Source organism: Panthera onca, chromosome C1 (assembly GCF_046562875.1).
Source record: "Panthera onca isolate mPanOnc1 chromosome C1, mPanOnc1 haplotype 2, whole genome shotgun sequence".
NCBI classification, from domain to species: domain Eukaryota; kingdom Metazoa; phylum Chordata; class Mammalia; order Carnivora; family Felidae; genus Panthera; species Panthera onca.
The window spans coordinates 200,705,470-200,729,555 of NC_138346.1; the positions used below are offsets into that span (position 1 = coordinate 200,705,470).

At 40.8% G+C, this 24,086-nt stretch overlaps 1 protein-coding gene across 1 annotated transcript in view; it reads right to left on the minus strand.

The window, feature by feature from the left end:
* The window catches only part of STX12 (syntaxin 12), a 42,358-nt gene extending 18,852 nt beyond the window's left edge, over nucleotides 1-23,506 (minus strand). The window contains exons 1-3 of the mRNA XM_060622974.3: nucleotides 23,267-23,506; nucleotides 8,592-8,661; nucleotides 6,982-7,081 (exon numbers count right to left, since the gene is read on the minus strand). Coding sequence (XP_060478957.1) covers nucleotides 6,982-7,081; nucleotides 8,592-8,661; nucleotides 23,267-23,384 — 288 coding nt within the window. The 5' untranslated portion in view covers nucleotides 23,385-23,506. The remainder of the gene's footprint in view (nucleotides 1-6,981; nucleotides 7,082-8,591; nucleotides 8,662-23,266) is intronic.
* Nucleotides 23,507-24,086: the final 580 nt, after the last annotated feature.

Below are 24,086 nucleotides of genomic sequence, written 5' to 3' on the forward strand. Positions count from 1 at the left end.
ACAGAGCCTGTTTAAGATATTCTCTCTCTCTCTCTCTCTCTCTCCCCCTGCCCCTCTCTCCTGCTCGTGCTCCCTCTTCTCTCTCTAAATTAAAAAAAAAACCAAAACTCAAAAAAGGCCACTATATTTGGCAAATAGAAGATCACTGCTGATAGCACATAAGGGTGAAAAAAGACCGAAAGCAGGATATATGGTCTGATACACAGAACTGCAGCAAAAAGATGGTGGTAAGGCTAAGATTGATGAGATGAAAAAAGAATCGAAAGGGAAAAGGGTATTCAGCACAACAGGGGAAGGGAATCAAGGAATTACAATTGTAGATCTATTTTGTGTTCCTAATGATCCAAGATAATGGAAGGGAACAACAGCATGCATGATCCAAAAATAACTTCTTTTTGATTTTGAAATACACTTAACCCCTTTTTTTTTTTTTTTTGGTAGCGGATTTAACTATTTTTGTTTAGGCTACTTTTTAACTCTTCAGTACTTTCAACACTCAGCTTTCATCAAACCCTTAGACTCCTTTTTCATTACTACTAAAACCATCCACAAGCCCAGCTGGGAAGAGGAAAGGGGTAATTTGGGAACAATATGGGGATATTGGACGGCAAGGGGAACTGGTCCCTAAGTGAAATATCAGTATGAGTAACAACTGAGCAGCACATACAAGGATAACCAAAGCTGATTACATTAAGATCACTTTTTATCGTAGCTACTTTGTAGCACGACAAAGCATCTAGTCTTGGCTCCTCTCTTGTGCAAGGGGGCGCCAAAACTCCAAAGACTAAACATAGGCTTCAGGTATGGGTTAAACTCACATTTTCAAACTTTTTGATGGAGACATGCAGTAAGAATGAGACATCTTGAGGGGGGGCACCTGGGTGGCTCAGTTAGTTGAACATCTGACTCTTGATTTCCGCTCAGGTCCTGATCTCATGGTTCATGAGTTCAAACCCCCTATCTTGGCTCTGCAATGACAATTCAAAGCCTGCTTGGGATTCTCGCCTCTGTCCCTCCCCAGCTCATGCGTGCACCCCACCCCCCACTACCACCTCTCTCAAAAATAAATAAACATAAAAAAAAAAAAAGGAGAATGTGACATCTTGACCTACTACCATATATACACATATGTATGAAATGGAAGCTTCCTGTAATATATATTTCCCTTTATTACATGGCACACATGTTTTTTCATGTTTTAAGTAATTAATTAATTTATTTTTAAATGTTTATTTTTGAGAGAGGGAGCACGGGGGAGGAGCAGATAGAGAGGGAGACACAGAATCTGAAGCAGGCTCTGCGTTGACAGCAGAGAGCCCAACGCAGGGCTTGAACTCACGAACCATGCGATCATGACCTGAGCTGAAGTCAGACACTTAACCAACCAAGCCACCCAGGTGCTCCTATTTTTGAGAGAGAGAGAGAAAGGGCATGCATACATGTGCTCTAGTTGAGGAGGGGTAGAGAGTGAGGGGGACAGAGGATCTGAAGCAGGCTCTGTGCTGATGGCAGAGAGCCTGATGCGGGGCTTGAACTCAAGAACCTTGAGGTCATGACCTAAGCCACAGTCAGATGCTTAACCAATTGAGCCACCCAGGTACCCCTACATGGTATACATTCTGATATTTCTACTCTATTTCATTTTTAAAAACATTTTTAATGTTTATTTGCTTTTGAGAGAGAAAGAGACAGAGAGATAGAGGCGTGAGTCAGGGAGGGGCAGAGAGAGAGGGAGACACAGAATCCGAAGCAGGCTCCAGGCTCTGAGCTGTCAGCACAGAGCCTGATGTGGGGCTCAAACTCACAAACTGAGAGATCATGACCTGAGCCGAAGTCAGACGCTCAACTGACTGAGCCACCCAGGTGCCTCTATTTCATTTTTTTAAATGATCACAGCACACTAGAATTATTTCACGTTCCACCTAGCTACAACTCACAAGATGAAAAACAATCCAGAATAGGGAAGTTGTAGGCCTTGTCTTTAGAGCCATCAGAGATAAAACATCATAAAAAAATTCAATAATAAAAAGCCAAATGGAATCACAGTAGGCTAAGGTAGATGGAGAAGGTTTTTTTCTAGGAGGAGAGGATTTGAGGTAGACCATGAATGATAGGGAATAACAGGTCAAACCACAATAAAGAAGGAGGCACAATGACTTCAGGAACATGTGAAGAAAAGGCCTGGCACATCAAGGGAACAATGAACTCCAGTAAAAAGTGTGTGTTTTTAAAGGATTTCAATGACCACTGAATAAAATAACTTGAAAAGAGACATCTTTTCCCCTGAGCACTTCTTCAACCTGAGGCTTATCAGTGACTCATGATGGGACATGAAAGTAACTGCAAAATAGAAAGGAAAAACATCTGATTGAAATTATTTACAGAGACTGCATGCAAAACAAAGCAGGACCAAACAAAGCTGCTAGCCAAACCCCAGAGATGCAAACGCTGAGATTCCTTTCCAGTTAAGCTCATTTTATTAATATATTCAATGTTATTATTAAAAATAGCCGCAGATATTGAGTAGCTACTAATTGCCAGGCACTCTGCAAGATCTGGTGCATACATTCTTCCTATCGTCACAACAGTCACATAACCCCATTTTACAGATAAGGAAACTGAGGGTCAGAGAAGGTCTACCTAGCACCAAAGGCCAAGTCACTTTAGTTTCACACACTGCCTTCCCATTAAAATGAAGTCCTTTCCTATTTTTTTAAATTATTTTTAAATTTACATCCAAGTTAGTTAGCATATAGTGCAACAGTGATTTCAGGAGCAGACTCCTTAATGCTCCTTCCCCATTTAGCCCATCCCCCCTCCCACAACTCTTCCAGTAACCCTCTGTTCGTTCCCCATACTTATGAGTCTCTTCTGTTTTGTCCCCCTCCCCATTTTTATATTATTTTTGTTTCCCTTCCCTTATGTTCATCTGTTTTGTCTCTTAAAGTCCTCATATGAGTGAAGTCATAGGATTTTTGTCTTTCTCTGACTAATTTCACTTAGCATAATACCCTCCAGTTCCATCCATGTAGTTGCAAATGGCAAGATGTCATTCTTTTTGACTGCCGAGTAATACTCCATTGTATATATATCCCACATCTTCTTTATCCATTCATCCATCGATGGACATTTGGGCTCTTTCCATACTTTGGCTATTGCTGATAGTGCTGCTATAAATGTGGGAGTGCATGTGTCCTTTCAAAACAGCACACCTGTATCCCGTGGATAAATGCCTAGTAGTGCAATTGCTGGGTCATAGGGTAGTTCTATTTTTAGCTTTTTGAGGAACCTCCATACTGTTTTCCAGAGTGGCTGCACCAGCTTGCATTGCCACCAACAATGCAAAAGAGATCCTCTTTCTCCACATCCTCGCCAACATCTGTTGTTGCCTGAGCTGTTAATGTTAGCCATTCTGACAGGTGTAAGGTGGTATCTCATTGTGGTTTTGATTTATGTTTCCCTGATGATGAGTGATGTTGAGCATTTTTTCATGTGTCGGTTGGCCATCTGGATGTCTTCCTTGGAGAAGTGTCTATTCATGTTTTTTGCCCATTTCTTCACTGGATTATTTGTTTTTTGGGTGTTAAGTTTGATAAGTTCTTTATAGATTTTGGATACGAACCCTTTATCTGATATGTCATTTGCAAATATCTTCTCCCATTCTGTCGGTTGCCTCTTAGTTTTGCTGATTGTTTCCTTCACTGTGCAGAAGCTTTCTATTTTGATGAGGTCCCAGTTCATTTTTGCTTTTGTTTCCCTTGCCTCTGGAAACGTGTTGAGTAAGAAGTTGCTGTGGGCAAGATCAAAGAGGTTTTTGCCTGCTTTCTCCTTGAGGATTTTGATGGCTTCCTGTCTTACATTGAGGTCTTTCATCCATTTTGAGTTTATTTTTGTGTATGGTGTAAGAAAGCGGGTCTAGGTTCTTCTGCATGTTGCTGTCCAGTTTTCCCAGCACCACTTGCTGAAGAGACTGTCTTTATTCCATTGGATATTCTTTCCTGCTTTGTCAAAGATTAGTTGGCCATACGTTTGTGGGTCCATTTCTGGGTTCTCTATTCCGTTCCATTGATCTGAGTGTCTGTTCTTGTGGCAGTACCATACTGTCTTGATGATTACAGCTTTGTAGTATAGCTTGAAGTCTGGGATTGTAATGCCTCCTGCTTTGGTTTTCTTTTTCAAGATTGCTTTGGCTATCCGGGGTCTTTTCTGGTTCCATACAAATTTTAGGATTATTTGTTCTAGCTCTGTGAAGAATGCTGGTGTTACTTTGATAGGGATTGCATTGAATATGTAGATTGCTTTGAGTGGTATTGACATTTTAACAATATTTGTTCTTCCTATCCAGGAGCATGGAATCTTTTTCCTTTTTTTTGTGTGTTTTCTTCAATTTCTTTCAGAAGCTTTCTATAGTTTTCAGTGTATAGATTTTTCACCTCTTTGGTTAGATTTATTCCTAGGTATTTTATGGTTTTTTGTGCAACTGTAAATGGGATCGATTCCTTGATTTCTCTGTCGCTTCATTGTTGGTGTATAGGAATGCAACCAATTTCTGTGCATTGATTTTATATCCTGCAACTTTGCTGAATTCATGAATCAATTCTAGCAGCTTTTTGGTGGAATCTTTTGGATTTTCCATATAGAGTATCATGTCATCTGTGAAGAGTGAAAGTTTGACCTCCTCCTGGCCGATTTGGATGCCTTTTATTTCTTTGTGTTGTCTGACTGCAGAGGCTAAGACTTCCAATACTATGTTGAGTAACAGTGGCGAGAGTGGACATCCCTGTCTTGTTCCTGACCTTAGGGGGAAAGCTCTCAGTTTTTCCCCATTGAGGATGATATTAGTGTTGGGTCGTTCATATATGGCTTTTATGATCTCGAGGTATGCTCCTTCTATCCCTACTTTCTTGAGGGTTTTTATCAATAAAGGATGCTGTATTTTGTCAAATGCTTTCTCTGCATCTATTGAGAGGATCATACGGTTCTTGTCCTTTCTTTTATTGATATGATGAATCACATTAATTGTTTTGTGGATATTGAACCAGCCCTGCATCCCAGGTATAAATCTCACTTGGTCACAGTGAATAACTTTTTTAATGTATTGTTGGATCCAGTTGGCTAATATCTTGTTGAGAATTTCTGCATCCATATTCATCAGGGAAATTGGTCTACAGTTCTCCTTTTAGCGTGGTCTCTGTCTGGTTTTGGAATCAAGGTAATGCTAGCTTCATAGAAAGAGTTTGGAAGTTTTCCTTCCATTTCTATTTTTTGGAACAAACTCTTTCTTAAATGTTTGGTAGAATTCCCCTGGAAAGCCATCTGGCCCTGGACTCTTGTTTTTTGGCAGGTTTTTGATTACTAATTCGATTTCCTTACTGGTTATGGGTCTGTTCAAATTTTCTATTTCTTCCTGTTTCAGTTTTGGTAGTGTATATGTTTCTAGGAATTTTTTCATTTCTTCCAGATTACCCATTTTATTGGCATATAATTGCTCATAATATTCTCTTATTATTGTTTTTATTTCTGTTGTATTGGTTGTGATCTCTCCTCTTTCATTCTTGATTTTATTTGGGTCCTTTCCTTTTTCTTCTTGATCAAACTGGCTAGTGGTTTATCAATTTTGTTAATTCTTTCAAAGAATCAGCTTCTGGTTTCATTGTTAGACTGGTTTTTTTGGTTTCGATAGCATTAATTCCTGCTCTAATCTTTATTATTTCCTGTCTTCTGCTGGTTTTGGGTTTTATTTGCTGTTCTTTTTCCAGCTCCTTAGGGCGTAAGGTTAGGTTGTGTATCTGAGATCTTTCCTCCTTCTTTAGGAAGGCCTGGATTGCCATATACTTTCCTCTTATGACCACCTTTGCTGCATCCCAGAGGTTTTGGGTTGTGGTGTTATCATTTTCATTGACTTCCATATACTTTTTAATTTCCTCTTTAACTGCTTGGTTAGCCCATTCATTCTTTAGTAGGATGTTCTTCAGTCTCCAAGTATTTGTTACCTTTCCAAATTTTTTCTTATGGCTGATTTCAAGTTTCATAGCGTTGTGGTCTGAAAATATGCACAGTATGATCTTGACCTTTTTGTACTTGCTGAGGGCTGATTTGTGTCCCAGTATGTGGTCTATTCTGGAGAATGTTCCATGTGCACTGGAGAAGAATGTATATTCTGCTGCTTTAGGATGAAATGTTCTGAATATATCTGTTAAGTCCATCTGGTCCAGTGTGTCATTCAAAGCCATTGTTTCCTTGTTGATTTTTTGATTAGATGATCTGTCCATTGCTGTGAGTGGGGTGAAGTCTCCTACTATTATGGTATTACTATCGATGAGTTTCTTTATGTTTGTGATTAACTGATTTACATATTTGGGCGCTTCCACATTTGGCACATAAATGTTTACAATTGTTAGGTCTTCTTGGTCTATAGACCCCTTGATTATGATATAACGCCCTTCTGCATCTCTTGATATACTCTTTATTTTAAAGTCTGGATTGTCTGATATAAGTATGGCTACTCTGGCTTTCTTTTGTTGACCATTAGCATAATAGATGGTTCTCCGCTCCCTTAGTTTCAACCTGAAGGTGTCTTTAGGTCTAAAGTGGGTCTCTTGTAAACAGCATATAGACGGATCTTGTTTTCTTATCCATTCTGTTACCCTATGTCTTTTGATTGGAGCATTGAGTCCATTCACATTTAGAGTGAGTACTGAAAGATATGAATTTATTGCCATTATGATGCTTGTAGAGTTGGAGTTTCTGGTGGTGTTCTCTGGTCCTTTCTAATCTTTTGTTGCTTTTGGTATTTATATATACGTATATATATTTTCATCTTTTCTCCCCTCAGAAGGTCCCCCTTAAAATTTCTTGCAGGGCTGGTTTAGTGGTCACAAACTCCTTTAATTTTTGTTTGTCTGGGAAACTTTTTCTCTCTCATGAAGTCCTTTCCTATTAAACAAACATACACACATATACACCCCAGAAAATACCTACCTGTTCCGAAGCAGATAAGGGAAGAGGCAAGGCCCCTAACTCCTTCAGTAACTCATTTGTTTCCTTGGCAAGCTGATTTGTGGAGTGCTGTAACTGCTGCCTGAGAGAGAAAAGACATGATTCAGGGTATTCCCACCGCTCAAGAGCTGTCACACTTTGTGCCAGCTTGTGCTCACAGTGCCTTGCGATGCAGGGAGTGAAACAGTACTTGAAGGAATGGGTTCCCAGAGGCCCAGGTCCCCCCACACACAAAATTCCACAAATACGACTCAGTCAAAAACATGTCACTCAGTAGAAAGAACCTGCCTAGGTGAAACCTGCAGATCAGGTATTTTAACTCTTCATGGAGACAAGAAAAGCCTATCAGCAGTTCTGATAGAAATTTAAGAGCAGCTGCCCCCACACCTAACTCGAATAGTTGGAACACACTGAGTTCTCACAAAATTTACGTTGAACTGCCCGGCAGTTCTGCACAGCTGCTGCCTGTCACAGGCCACTGACTGGAGACAAAATGCAGACACTGGGGGTTGGAGGAAATATGCACTAAAAGCACAGTTTCCACCCTAGGGAACAACCTCCAAAGATCTACACCCACGTTCTTGCTTAAAGCTGGTGCTTTTTCAGCTTTATACTTGGCTCCCTACTGTCCTTCATGCTTGACTTTCTGGCTCTTCCCTCCAAAACAAAGAAGACCTGTACTGTGTAAAAACACATACGGAGTATAAGACAAGGGAAATTAAAGAGGAAAGAATATGCATTATATTAAGTGGGATTGGAAAGTAGTGGAAACCCTAAAAGAGCTCCTTTTAGTCATGGTTTCCTCTACTCTCTCGCCATTTCTACAAAGGTTTTAAGGGAGGACAGAGAAACCACACTACTAATCGTTAGTGTTTTTTCACTGCAAAGGGGCCTCCAAGATTAAAAGACAAGGGAGTCAAAACAAGAGGCAGTCAATTAAGGGCCTGAACCTCCCAGACATGACTAACACATGACCAACACGAAGATTTTTCACATCTCCCTAGAAAAAGCTCAGAGTAGTAAGTCAGTCTCTCAATTCACACCATCAAGGACAGGAAATGAAGAATATCCTTCAATATATCTTAAAGATGAAGAATAAAACTTCCAAAAGCAGAAATGGGGTCAAGGAGGATGTAATAAAAAGATTCATGAGTCCCTACTACCAGTCCATTCTCCTCTCCCTCAGACGCCCCTCCGGTCATTCGGAATACATTTTTCTAGTGTTTATAGTTGGAAATCCCACTAGACTAGATGACCTCTGCAGATCATCAGGAGTCCTGTGCCAACAAGGAGGCTCATTTAGGCAGAATATAGTTTAACAGTGGTAGGAGTTCCCTTCTCTACTTCCTCAAATTCCTAAACTGCCCAAGGAAGAAAGAATCGGAGTTCAAGGATTTTGAAAGGCAATGGAGATCACAAACCATGAATATATTTTGGTGCCCCTCTTCTAGATCCAACTATTACTTCATGTTCCACTGCCTGTCATTCTGACTCCATAGGCCTGAAACCTAAGTGAGCTGCCATGCAGCAAGGACAGTAAGTGCATCCTAGAGGGCCCTCACCAAACCCAACCTTGTTAGGAAGCTACTCACAGATTTTCCTGTAGTTTGCTTGAGTCCTGCTTAGTTCCTAGTTGGCTCATCAAATTCTTTATCTGAGCAGCTAGGGAAAGGGGGAAAAAGATTTATTTAAAAGAAAAATACATTCATCATGAGCACCCTACTTCTTAGATCGCTGGTCTCTCTCCACATCCTGAATAAATTCATGCAACTAACAAAAAGCATGCTGTGATCAAAACTGTGGCATATACATTCCCTTCTAAAACTAACCGAGGTTCACCTTTCTCCTATAGAGTAACTATGTCACCAAGTAGGGGGTGGCAGTTTCGTTCATCATTCTCAAAGAACTTCCAAAATTTTCTAGATTTCCCATGGTGCTGGTTTAATATTTCAATACCTTTGGAAGGGGCCTTAATACCAAATATCAACTCCTAACAATGAAAATTTAAATTCATAATACAATAATTTTTCTATAGCAAACATTTTGGGAAAGACAATGTACATTTGTTATCAATAATAAATTACTATCAACTGAGCAGCTCTATGTGCCAGGCACTATATCAGGAGCTTTGTAGGCGTTATTTTATTAATTTTCATAGCAACAATCCGAAGTAGATATATCTTCATTTTGCAGATGAGGAAATACATTTAGAAAAGTTATATCAGTTAAATTTACAGAAGTTAATTATGTCAAGATACACAATAAGTGTTAGGGCAAAAAATTCACTCACAGGTACATCAAACTCTAAGGCCTATGTTCTTTTACCTATGTTGTCTTATAGTCAAATATGTGTTTTTGTTCATATAACGTTCTCTATCTTTTCCTAGATATTTTGCTAACACTAGCTCATGTTTAAATTCTAGATATTTAGGTCTCTAACCCTGGACTAGGAAAGCAGAGGTCCACAGGAAGTGATCATCTATCAATAAGAAGAAAGACTCTAACACCAGCCTGCCTGGGAATGTGAATGGCCCCGTATACCTTACTGATTTGTGTAACAGAAGTAGAGCACTGATTTCTTTTCTTTTTTTCTTATTCTAAATATTTTTGGGTTTTGTGGGTTTTTTTGAAGTGTAGTTGACCCTTTGATTTCCTTTTTATCCTGCTCTCTGTTCTTTTGCTGGTTGGCAGGGAGGATAAAGAAAATACATTCATTCATTCACTTGAAGAGATTGGGATTTTGTTTTATTTATTTTCTGTTGTTTGCTTGCTTTTTTCTTTTAATGTTTATTTTTGAGAGAGAGAGAGAGACACAGAGCACAAGTCGGGGGGAGAGGCAGGGAGAGAGGGAGACAGAATCTGAAGTAGGCTCCAGGCTCCGAGCTGTCAGCACAGAGCCCAACACTGGGCTCGAAACCACAAACTGTGAGATCATGACCTGAGCCGAAGTTGGACGCCTAACCGACTGAGCCACCCAGGCGCCCCTTGTTTGCTTGCTTGCTTAAGAGCATTCATTATCTTCTATTCCAAGTTGCTGGGGTATAGAACATAATAACAGTGTATTCTTTTACCATAGGAATCGTGGTTATATTCAAGTTTCACCAGAACTTTAAGAGATAATAAAACACAATAGGTATATGGCTCCTCCAACCAAAACACAGTTTCCTTTGTGAGGGGCTTTCCTATTCTCTCAGTATTAATGCCAAAGTTTCACTTGTGAGATATCAGACTGCTAAATGACTGGCTTAGTGGAAGATGAGGAGGAAGTATATAATATATATTATAGGGGCAGCGTATACAATGTTTCCATATCCAGTAAGAAAGAATCTTCACTTACTAGAACTTTGAATTTTAAAAATTAGTAGTTCCTGGGGCACCTGGTTGACTCGGTTAAATGTCCAACCTCAGCTCAGGTCATGATCTCATGGTTCGTAAGTTCAAGCCCCACATTGCGCTCTCTGCTATCAGTGCAGAGCCCGCTTCAGATACTCTGCCTCCCTCTCTCTCTGCTCTTCCCACCCCCCCCCCCACTCTCTCTCTCTCAAAAATAAATAAACATACAAAAATAAAAAATAAAAATAAAAATTAGTAGTTCCTGGGATGCCTGCATGGCTCAGATGGTTAAGCATCTGACTCTTGATTCGTGGCATCCAGCCCCATGTTGGGCTCTGTGCTGACAGCACTGAGCCTACTTGGGATTCTCTCCCCTTCTCTCAAAACAAGTAAATAAACATTTAAAAAAGATTAGAAGACAGAAGAATTTAAAAATTAAAAAAAATTACTGTTTTCTTATGATAGGGTGCTCCTTAAAATAACAAAATTTGGGGTTTGGTCTTTTTTTTTTTTTCATTTTATTTTTTATTTTTTTAAATTTACAATCTTAGTTAGCATATAGTGCAACAACGATTTCAGTAGTAGATTCCTTAGTGCTCCTTACCCATTTAGCCCATCTCCCCTCCTACAACCCCTCCAGTAACCCTCAGTTTGTTCTCCATATTTATGAGTCTCTTCTGTTTTGTCCCCCTCCCTGTTTTTATATTATTTTTGTTTCCCTTCCCTTATGTTCATTTGTTTTGTCTCTTAAAGTCCTCATATGAGTGAAGTCATATGATGTTTGTCTTTCTCTGACTAATTTCACTTAGCATAATACCCTCCAGTTCCATCCACATAGTTGCCAATGGCAAGATTTCATTCTTTTTTGATTGCCGAGCAATACTCCATTGTATATATATCCCACATCTTCTTTATCCATTCATCCATCGATGGACATTTGGGCTCTTTCCATACTTTGGCTATTGCTGATAGTGGGGCCAGGTCTTAATCGTGCCCCTAATTTGGTCACCAAGAATAGTAAAAATGCAAGCTGAGGTTTATTAAGTACCAGTTACCTTACAAAAACACTGATAAACTAATAGCTTCCAAGTCTGATTAGAAACAATGATTAAGCCAAATCTGATTGTTGGGTGACTCTACTCCCAAGTAGAAACTGAACAAACTCATCCTTAGCAATATGTACAAGTTACTTCTCTCTAGCCAAAATCGCTGTATCATACGTGTTATAAAACAAAAAATTGGGTTGATGGGGGGTGGGAGGGAGGGCAGGGTGGGTGATGGGTATTGAGGAGGGCACCTTTTGGGATGAGCACTGGGTGTTGTATGGAAACCAATTTGACAGTAAATTTCATATATTAAAAAATAAAAAAATAAAAAAAATAAAAAAAACAAAACAAAAAAAAAAAAAAAAAAAACAAAAAAACAAAAAATTCCAAAGTCAAGAATATATAAACTTGTAGCACTTCAAATTATGATTTTATCTTATTTTGGGACTGTTTTTTGTTTTTTTGTTTTTTTTTTTTTTAGCAAAAACGTAGCTCCAATTTTATAACAGAAATATAGTGTTCAAGTGATTAAAATTGTGCCTTTTGACCAACTTCATAAAATATATTTATTCTATTAAATGAGGGTTCCTTTTAGCTTAATGGTTCCACAGGAAAATGTAAACACCATAATTTTGCTAAGACAGCATCCTACAAGATAAAACTTTTCATCACTGACATATGGAATTTCCCCTTATCTCAGTCAAATAGGAATTAGGATACCACTAGAGCTATCAACTGGTTATCCATACAAATAATTTATAAGAGGGCATTAGCATTAATTGAGCATTTCTTCTGTGCCAGACAATTGGTTAGGTACTTGATGTGATATAATAGAAAATATATCGGGTCTTTGTCCCCAGATCCTGGCACAAAGCACCTAAAACCCTTGGAATTTTGTGCACAATGGGAGTGTCTTTTGTTATGCATAAAGACCCCCTTCTGAGCACACTGAGTTTATGCTCCTGGGGTGACTTAAAGTTAGATAGCCTTAGGCTGGGTGGGGCTAGTCAGAAGAATGACCAAGTGATTAGAAGGTTAGAACTTTCAGCCCCACCCACAGACTTTAGGGAAATGGGGGGCGGGAGGGTGATAGGCACTACAGATTAAGTTCTATAAAAACTCTTCAAGTACACTTGATGAACTTCTGGGTTGGTCAACAGCTGAAGATACACAGACGGTGTCAGAGGGTGTCCAAGCCCCTTCCTTGAATGGGCATCTCTTCTACCTGGCTGTTCCCGAATTATGCTCTCTTATAATACACTGGTAATCTAGTAAGCAAATGTTTTCCTGAATTATGTGAGGTGCCCTAACAAATTAATCAAACTCAAGGAGGGGCTCATGGGAACCTCTGATTTTACAGCCCACTGGTCAGAAGCACATGTGACAACCGAACTTGTAACTGGTATCTGAAAAGGGATAGTCACATGGGACCCAGTCCTTAACCTGTGGGATCTGATAATAACTCCAGGTAGAAGTGTCAGAATTGCGTTAAATTGTAGGAAATCCAACTGGTGTTTGAAGAATCTCAGAATTGTCTGGTGTATGGAAAAGCCACACATCTGATGTCAGAAGTATTTAAAGTGTAGGAAACACAGGAGTATTTTTCCTTTACACTTAATAAGCATTATCTTATTTGATTCCAAAAACCCTTTGAATAAGCATTATGCTCTCAATATTATAGATGGGCTCACTGAGGCTCACGAGCACAACAACACTCATTTATTCATCCATCCATCCGTCTCTCCATTCATTCAGAATACCTACTTTACACTGTCCTATGCTCTAGAAGAATCTGCTCTCAAGAAGGTAACATTTTAGGAGCACCTGGGTGGCTCAGTCTGTTAAGCCTCCAACTCTTAATTTTGGCTCAGGTCACGATCTCACTGTTTGTGAGATCAAGCCCCACATCAGGCTCTGTGCTGATAGCGTGAGCCTGCTTGGGATTTCTCTCTCTCCCTTTCTGTCTCTGTCTCTCTCTCTCTCTCTCTGCCTTTCCCCCAAGCTCGCTCTCGATCTCTCTCTCTCAAAATAAATAAACATTTTTTAGAGAGAGAAGCTAACACTTTAAAGAGACAATAAGTATATATCTGGTGGTGATAAGTACTATAAAGAAAAATAAATTCAGGTAAGGGCTGGAAAGACAGGGCAAGGAGAGGGTGCTCGTTTTACATAGGGTGGTTAGAGAAAACCTCTCTGAGAAGGTGACACAGAGAAGAGATCTAAAGGAAGTGAAAGATCAAGTTATGCAAATATATGGGGGAGAAGCTTTCTAACAAAGAGAGTATTAAGGCAAAGTCCCAAGGCAAGAGTGCTTCCTGTGAAGGAGGAACAGTGAGGAGACCATTGTGGCTAAAGTAGAGCAAGCAAGAGAGAGGAAAAGTGGACAAAGAGGCAGAGGCCAGATTATATAGGGCCTTGTAAACTAGAGCAAGGACTTCAATCTGTAATGAAATGGGAAGCCACGGAGTATCGTAATAACCAGAACTCAAGCCCAGGGCAAATTCCAACGGCTATATTCTTCGTGCCGCATTATGTTTTCTCAAAAGGCTGACGCTAAATGGAAACAGAATGAAGTAACACAGGGCAGGTCTCAATTCCAGTGTTCCACTTAGCCCCACCCTGCTTATCTGATAACTCCCCAACTGAACAGCTCTCTGCTCCAGGTAGGCTGATGCCCTTGCTCTAACCTGTTCTCTTCCCAACTCCCTCCCACCTTCGGGAACACTCCTGTGTACTCACCAGAGTCCAGCAGAGTGCCAGGCACCCAGTGGGTACATAAGTCATTGCTGACTGAGTTAACCTCCCTTTTATATCATGACACTTTATTTAAGACAAAAGCTATGAATGAACATGAGCAAGGAATAATTGAGACCTGACCTCTAAGCCAGATTTGACCACTAACTAGATGTATGGCACCAACCAAGCTCATTTCATGTAGTTGGGTTTCTTGTCACCAAATGTCTGTGGCATTCAGGTTTAACTTGCATATATTGAGTACTAACTATCGTTATAATACTAGTTGTGGGGGTGAGGTGTTTTCTCATTATAAAATCTTGTTTTTTCTTTCTTTTTTCTTTAAACATTTTGTAGTATTTATTTTTGAGAGAGAGAGAGAGAGAGAGAGAGAGAGAGAGAGAGAGAGAGGGAGGGGCAGACAGAGAGGGAGACACGGAATCTGAAGGAGGCTCCAGGCTCTGAGCTGTCAGCACAGAGCCCGACACAGGGTTCAAACTCACGAACCATGACCAGAGCTGAAGTCAGATGCTTAATCAACTGAGCCACCCAGGCACCCCCCCTTTTTTTTTTAAGTTTATTTATTTTGAGAGAGAGAGACAGCATTAGTGGGGGAGGCACAGAGAGAGGGAGAGATAGAGAATCCAAGTAGGCTGTGTGCTGTCAGCGCAGAGTCTGATGTGGGACTCAAACCCAAGAACTGTGAGATCTTTACCTGAGTCGAAACCAAGAGTCAGTCACTTAACCAACAGAGCCACCCGGGCGCCCCTCCTCATAAAATATTTACAACTATGTGAGAATGAAATGATCTCTGAGTATTCCCATCACTCCTCAGTGCTAAAATTCAACAATATGAATAAGCATAGTCCCAGAACGATGCTATGTAACCAAGGAGTGTTTTTGGCAAGGCAGAGTTTGGCTTAGAGAGGTTCCATGTGTGTACAGATGAGACTGGACTGAGTTTGTGCCTCTGGAGGGCAGGGACCACATTCTACTCATTTTTGTATTTGCGTAACCGTGCGCACGCGCGCGCGCACACACACACACACACACACACACACACCCCACACACTCCCCCCTCCAGAAAATAGTTGGTTGAATGTATGATGACACATTAAGGTAGATCTTTAAAAAGTTCAAGGAAACAGAGCTCCTATCATTGACTGTCTTTATAAAGTAGAGCACTCTCCTTAGAAACGCTAGAGATATGTCAAAGTATCAAGTTATTAATCATCTATCAAAACTTATTAAATACCCAGGGCACCTGGCTGGCTCAGTCAGACGAGCATGCAACTCTTGATCTCAGGGTCGTGAGTTAGAGCACCACGTTAGGTGTAGTGATCACTAAAAATAAAATAAACTTTAAAAACTTTATTAAATAGGGGCGCCTGGGTAGCTCAGTCGGTTGACCGCCCGACTTCGGCTCAGGTCATGATCTCCCAGTTCGTGGGTTCGAGCCTCACATCAGGCTCTGTGCTGACCACTTGCTCAGAGCCTGGAGCCTGCTTCAGATTCTGTGTCTCCTTTGCTCTCTGCCCCTCCCCCGTTCATGCTTTGTCTCACTCTGTTTCTCAAAAATAAGTAAACGTAAAAAAAAAATTTTTTTTAACTTTATTAAATACCCTAGAGAGCAGTGGGAATTTTCTAGCACATGGGGGGAAAATCAATTAAAATCAGCTGTTCTTTGTGTATTCTCAGCTGAGAACTTTTTCATCTAGATTCTCCTGACTTCTCGTTTGTTGAGGTTACCTGAATTTGTTGGGGGAGGGTTATGAAAGTGCAGGAGAGGGGGACTTATAAGGCCATTTGCTAGCTAAGCACCAAAATCAATCTATGCCTCCATCAATTCTTTCTAAATTCCTGAATATTAAAGCATTTTCCTAAAAGTTTCCAGCAAGACTCAAGTATCAGATACCCCAAAACTCAAATCATAAGGGGAGTAGTGTCTTACTTTACTAGAATCCAAAGAAACAGAATTTTTTGTATACTGCCCTCCATAACCACCAACACCAGGGGGTTACTAAAAACTAATGACTCAATGAGGGGCGCCAGGGTGGCTCAGTCAGTTGAGCATCTGACTCTTGGTTTCGGCTCAGGTCATGATCTCAGTTTGTGAGTTCGAGCCCTGGGTCAGGCTCTCGGCTTTGGGAAGCCTGCTTGGAATTCTGTCTCTCTCTCTCTCTCTCTCAAAAATAAATAAATAAACATTAAAACACAAATAATGACTCAATGAGCCATCTAGTTTCCATTGAAGAATTTCACCCCTTAATGAGCTTAAGGCACAAAAAGGAATAGAATGTTCACTATATAGTTATTTTCACTGGAGTGTACATAAAATATCAAAAAGTAAAGTGATACTTTTTGGAAAGATTTTTATTAAATGGGTTGAATCTAAAAGGGTTTTCTGGTCATCTTGACTAATGAGAAAACCCTTTTTCTAAGCATTCTAGTAAATAAAAGTTTTACCTTAGACTGATTTGCTACAACCTTTTGTATGAAAAGAATCCTCTATGAAAGGCTGCATAATCCTGGAAACCAGATGACTAGGCCAAATGGAAAGACAAGTCCTTCAGTTCTGTGTAAGCAATTTTGTTATTTTTAAAACTAGACCTCAAGTTCCATCACCGATATCCTATTTTTAAAAGTATGTCCTGGCTAAAACTTTTATGAAGACTACAAAACAAATCAACTTATTATACATTACAGTTGATATCCACACTGCAAACTACTCTATACTGAACACTCTTTATGTACTTTCAGCTGATATCAGTTTTAAGCAGAATCTGAATCTCCGAATGAACCTTAATCCAAATCAAGGTCTAGTCATATCAAAGCAACTACCGTCATAGTATATTAAAAAAACAAATATAAATTCAAGGAAAAAACATTATTTACACCAAATGGGAAAATGAAGGCCTATGTGGTGATTAAGACAATAAAGTCATCTCAGTGTGTTACTCTGAAAATTAGGTTTATATTCTGTTTTCATACAACGAAAATGACCTGACTTTAAAAAAAGTAGCCACTCTATTATAATAGGAAAGCTCTAAACCAAACTGAACATGAGCACTAAATATCAAAGGTCAAAATATGTAATGGTTAATTAAGAGCACAGGCTCTGAATTAAGACTGCCTATGTGTTACTCCTGGCTCCACCACTCTTGGTGTTATGATCTTTTCTTTTCTTTCTTTGTTTTTTAAGTTAGCTCTATGCCCAACGTGGAGCCTGAACTCATGATGCCAAGATGGAGAGTCACATGCTCCACTGACGGAGCCAGCCAGGCGCCCCGACTCAGCTTTCCTATCTTGAGCAAAACACTCCACTCCTCTGTGCCTCAGTTTCTTCACCTAAAAAATGGGAATAACAAGAGAACTCTCATACGGTTTTTGAGAGAATAAAATAATACGGGGCTAAATTTAGAACAGTGTCTGGCACAGAAAAGAACTCAATGAAGGATAGCTATTATTATCAGACTCAAGACCAAGAACGACATACTCAGCAATGATAACATCAATTAAGTACATACTGAATGCCAACAACATAACCATTGCTGTGCCAGACACCAGAGCTAAAGAGAACTATACAATGCATGCTGTCTCTATCCCCAGAAAACTAAAAGTAATCTCTCTAATTAGAATGACAAGGAAAAAAAAAAAAAAAAACAAATTAAAGAATACTGAATATAAATAAATGCTAAACTGTGAAAGAAAAGTGCCTGTAAATTCAAAGAAAAACAACATAAAAGGATAGTTAACATTTCTTAAACATTTACTATGTTGCAGGTGCTGTTTTAAGCAATTTTCATAATTACCTCATTCAACTCTCAAAGCCCTATGAAGTAGATTATTTTTTACTCTACTTTAAAGATGAGGAAATTGAGAAATAGAGCAGTAAAGCAGTATGTCTACACAGGTAAGTAAGAAGCAGATCTCGGATTCAAATCCGGGCAGTGTGACTCCTGAAACTGCTCACCTAGCAACTAAAGCATAGTGGGGCAGGAGATTCGACCAATAATATCACCATTTACTGAATGTCTACTATGTGCCAAGCACTCTACTTTCAAATGCCCCATTTTAACAATTCCATTCATTTCACACCTGGGGTTGCAACAAAAAAGGGAAATAAGCTGCCCAAGGTTAACAGTGCACAGAGGGGCTAGGACTCAGTCACCGAAGGGCTGACCTGAAAGCTCATGCCCCTTCTGACTTCACTTTCTTTCAAAAGCAAAGGAAGGCTTAGTTGCAAGGGGTAGGATTTAAGCACAACTTAGAGGATTTGTATAATTTAGATAGTGAGGTAGGGAAAGATATTAAAGAAAGGAGGAACAGAAGGTGCAAAAACTTGAAGCAAAAACCAGTGTTTAAGGATGTTAAGAAAAATAACCTGCTTATAGCAAAGAGTGAAGATAAGTAGAAAATACGGCTAATTTGGGTTAAGATGACAGAGACTGAGTCGGTAGAGCAAATGACTCTTTTTTTTCAATTTTTTTTAATGTTTATTTCTGAAGGAGAGAGACAGAGCGTGAGTGGGGGAGGGGCAGAGACACATACACACACACACACACACACACACACACACACACACACACACACACAGAAGCCCAAGCAGGCTCCAGACTCTGAGCTGTCAGCACAGAGCCCGATGCAGGGCTTGAACTCACAAACTGTGAGATCATGACCTGAGCCAAAGTTGGACGCTTAACCTACTGAGCCAACTGGGCGCCCCTAGAGCAAACGACTCTTAACCTTGGGGTGGTAGGCTCAAGCTCCACCTTGGGTGTAGAGATGGCTTAAAAATAAAACCTTAAAAAAAAAATGATGACAAAGAGTGAAAACAAAGAAAGTTACGATATGATGCAGCAGACAACAGAGAGCCACCACAGGCTCTTGAGGAGGTGAGTGGTATAATCAAAACAGGATTTTAGGGGCGCCTGGCTGGCTTGGTCAGTGATTTCGGCTCAGGTCATGATCCTGCAGTTCATGAGTTTGAGACCTGAATCGGGCTCTGCGCTGACAGTGCAGAGCTTGCTTGGGATTCTCTGTCTCCCCCTCTCTCTGCCCCTCCCTCACTCACGCTGTCTCTCTTTCTCTCAAAATAAGTAAATATACTTAAAAAAACAAGCCAGGATTTTAGACATACTGCTGATACATTATCAGGATGAATAAGAATGGAAACAGAGACACTGAGAGTTTGATGCTGTGATACACATGTTGACATCATGAAGATTTACGAGACGGCAATGAAATAAAAAGCAAATGGCAAATGCGAAAATAACTTTGAAAGACCACCCACCCATGGGATTTCACAGTAATCAGTTTTAAAAATTCAACTGCCTTTTATTTATTTTTTTTTAGTTAAAAAACTGTTATCAATAAATAAGCAATATTAAAGAACAGCAATGCTGCTCTTGGAAGCAAAGCTAACTTGGAGGCTATTAGGTCTTTTCCTATATCTGACACAGCAATACTTGCCCAGACCCTTCACTCCATAATAGGCAGAGTTAAGTATATTTCTTCTGTACCCCACACATACTGATAACAACCCTTGTTGTACCAGGCAGTCAGCCTTAGCTGTATCTATATCAACTCACGTGGTGGCCTGCCATATTTCGGCTGATATGCTCAGTAATTCCAAACCTACATCTGTGGCTGGAGAGCTGAGAAAAAAGAATAGCTATTCTCTCAAATTTTCAATGGGTAGAGTGCTTGCAGGGCTCTCTGGACATGGGTATATGTCTGTGAGCTCAATTTCAGAGTGTATACTTAGTATGTCTGCCATGTCTGGGAGAGGTTTGGGGAAAGTCACCAACCTCATAACAGGGTAGAAGCAATGTCACCCTACTGACTTCAAATTCCCCATTCCTCATCTAACAACCCTAAGGGAAGAATTCCAACTCACGCCGACTAGGGTCAGAAGATGTGGTAGGTACCACCCAGTACAAGGAAACTGAGGCAGTAAGAGTTCAAAGATGGTAGAAAAACCTCATTCACTTTAAATATACTATTTGTTAAGCATCAAAACCCTAGGGGTGCCTGGGTGGCTCAGTCAGTTGAGCGTCCAACTTCAGCTCAGGTCACGATCTTGTGGCCTGTGAGTTCGAGCCTCACGTCGGACTCTGTTGACAGCACAGAGCCTGGAGCCTACTTCTGATTCTGTGTCTCCCTCTTTCTCTCTGTCCCCTCCCCCGCTCATGCTCTGTCTCTCTCTCTGTGTCAAAAATAAATAAACATTAAAAAAATTAAAAAAAAAAAGCATCAAGACCCTAAATGATAAGATGTTTGGCTACGTCCCTGACTTCTTTTCTTACTATGCTCCCCTTCTTTAACTGCAGTCCGGCCACACTAGCTTCCTTGCTATTCTTTGAACACACTAAGGTCTTTGCTCTTACTATAACCTCTGCCTAGAATGCCTTCCCCCAGCTACTCACATGGCTCTCTCCCTCACTTCATTCAGGTGTCTATTCAAATATCACCTCCTCACAGAGCCCTTCCTTAACCATCTGATCTAAAATACAGAACACCCACCCTCTTTCTCTCTTCATTCTCCATCCCCTTACTCTATTTTCTTCATGGCATTTAATCATTACTGGATATTTATATATGTATGTACACACACATAGGTACACACACATTCTCAGGGCAGCAATTTTGTCTGTCTTGTTCATCACTCCAATCCCAGTGCACAGAGGGTGCTCAAAGAATATTTGTTGAACAGTACATGTATGAATCTATCATATATTTGGGACTGAGATAAGTACTAGAAATAAAAAGATGAATAAGTCATGCCCCATGCTTCTTCAAAGGAGCTAACAATCTAGCAAGGGAGGTTAGACACACCACATGAGAAAGTTCTATGGCCTCAGGTATTCCCCACTTTCCTATGGAGAGTTAAAAAAAAAAAAAAGGGTCATTTGTAAGTTGAAGGGCTTCTACAAACTGTAATATTAATTAAAAATTATAAAAAAGCTAATTACTGGTCATAAGAGACAGATGTGGTTTCAAATTCAGGTATTGCCATTTATTAGCTCGGTAATTATTTAAACTTTCTCAGTCTGCTTCCTAACCCATACAAAGAAATAATATTGGTAGCTACTTCGCAGAGTAGTTAAAAAAAAATAAGATAATGCATATAAAGCACTCTTTGCATTGCCTGGCACACAGTATGTACTCAAAAATAACCTATTAATGTTATTAACAGTTGACTCCAATGATCCCTTGAGCCCAACACCCAACCAACAGCTAAATCCTGTCAAGTCTATTACCAAAGAAGCCTATCCTTTCTTTTCATTTTCACAGCTCCTAATTGGTGTCTCTAATTCCAGTCTCTCCCTTCCAATTCAATATATATACTCCTAAAGAATTAAATCCAAGCCCCCTTAGTTTAACACTTAAAGCCTTTCAGGTTTGGGCCCCAAATTAACTTTTCCAACCCAATTCTCCACTACTTTCTGGAGTCCACTCCCGCAGCCAAATTAAATCACTCTACTTTCCTATATATACCCCATACTTTCCCACCAGCATGCCTTGTGCATTTTATTCCCTTCTCTACTGTCTAAAATTCGAATCCTTTCCACCACTTTCTGGACCTAGCTCAAATGCCATAATGCCTTCCCAGGTTCCTCCCAAATGAAAATGGTATCTTTCTCCCCTGAACACCTGCACAATGTTATTATATACCTCTTCTGTAGTACTGATCACTTGCAACTTTGTATTTCGGTTGTTACAACTCCACAGGCTCCCTGTTGAAAGAATCCATGCCAGTTCCTACACTTACCACATGCCTAATACTCAAAAAAAAAAAAAAAAACAAAACAAAACAAAAAAAAAAACCAACACGTAGGATGAATATTTCAGACATTAAGGTTACATTTAGCCTCAACAATAAACTTTCAGCCTTGAAGTAGACTCTTGTGACCTAACTGGTACTACAGCTCTCTCACAAAAGGAGGAATTAGAACACAAAATACTATACTTTCTAACCAGTGGTCATATTAATTTTTTTTAATTTCTATATTATACAGGCCACATATTTATTCTTCCTTCCACTGCCATATCACCCAGTCTCACACTCTTCATCAGAAACTTTCCCCCCTCTTTATATAGAACGTAATTATAATTCAGGACCAGCTGAGTTCTACCTATTAAAAGAGTACAGCCAAGCTCACAAAAACACAATAATAAATGAGGATTCTTTCCAAGTCAAGTTGTGCTGCTGACCTGTTTATAAGGCTCTGAGATGATTTTCAAGCACAAGAAACAGGCTGTATTTGACTCAATCAGTTCAATCAGTCCTACTCAGAACCTAACGATGGGGAGGTGGTTTTAAGACAAGCAATGACATTTTGAAATCCGCCACTAACTCTGTCATGTCTTACTTGCTGTGTGAATGTGGCCAAGTCCCTGAGGTTCTCTGTGTACGAGATTTGTTCAAAAAAGCGGCTAAATAGGGAAGGAATGCAAAAACTTCATCGGCTTGAAATCCAAAAATACGTGCACATCTTTTGCTACAAAAGACAAAATCATGTAAATCCAAATGTTTTCGGTGAATTCTCTTTATTAAAACAGAAGTCACCTCGTCCCTCAAATACAAGTTATTGTATCTGATTTCCAAATTCATCACAGGGAGAGCTGGGTATTAAGTCACCCAAACACATGCCCTCTCCACTTCCCTTAATTGAAAGCTGCTAATTTCCAAGGAGCAAGAAGCTGAGCGGAATGTAAACCTAAAATCTACATCAGTAAACAACTCCTGATCCAAACTGGCCAAAGAGGAAAGAGAGGTGGGTGGGGGGAAGGCGGATGACAGGAAAAACTCGGCTGACCACTGCGCCAAGTCAACTCACTCACTCACTATTCCCGAGGTGACACACACACCCCTCCCACCCTAGGGCTGTCAGGACTGCTGTTTCGGCCCCAAGACCGTGAGAGGAGAACACCAGAGAAGAAACTCAAGCTTCAGCTGGGGCTCGGGACCCTCGGGGAGGCTGGGCCTGATAGACTCGGGGATGGCAACCCGCCGCCCCCACAGGAGAGAGCCCGAGATGGGCTCAGGTGTGGCCTTGGCCGTAGCCTCGGCCGGGCTCCGCGTCCCGGCACCCTCACCCAGGCCTGTCCCCGGGACGGCCCCTGCCCCCCAGCCCTGTACCGCGGCTCACTGGCTTGGCTGATCCGCTGGATGTTGCCGCTGCACGTCTGGATGATGCTGTTGAAGTCCCGGAGCTGGGGCCCAGAGGACCCCGGGGTCCGATACATGTCTAAGGGACCGTAAGACATGATGAGGAACTGAGGCCGACTCGCCCTGCAGCGCTTTCCTACCGGAAGCAGCCACCAGACTGGACCCGCACCCTGACGGGGAAACCGAGAAGAGAAAGGGCGGGGGAGGGGGCTAGGGCTGCGTGCGCACTAGCCCCACCTCCCTGCAGCGCGCATGCGTCCGTCCCGCCCCGGGCCACTGCGCAGGCGGCGCTGGATCTGGTGCCCGAGACAGTAACTTAGAGACAGGACGCATCCGCTTTGGAGGAATGGGGCGGGGCGATGACGTCATACGGTTGGGGCTCGGATTGGAGGAGCTGGTGTGACAGTGTTGTTGCTCGCCAGAGCACGGTGACAGGAGGCAAGAATTTTCGATTAGCATAAAATTGTACCGATGATCTCAGCCCTAACATCCTAGTCTGAGAATTCAGGCCCAAATATGGGAGAATTCGACAACCTTGACCCTCAGATCCGTAACCAAACTCCTGAAATCCCTCACTCTACTTCCATCCTCTAGGGCTTTCATAGTATTTGCGGAGCACTTTTATGGTTTACAGACGGCTTTTATTTCTTCCTCCACCCCTCTTCTAATCTAAACAATAAAGCGATGATAATATTTTTTCAACGTTTTTTTTTTTTTTTTTTTTTATTTATTTTTGGGACAGAGAGAGACAGAGCATGAACGGGGGAGGGGCAGAGAGAGAGGGAGACACAGAATCGGAA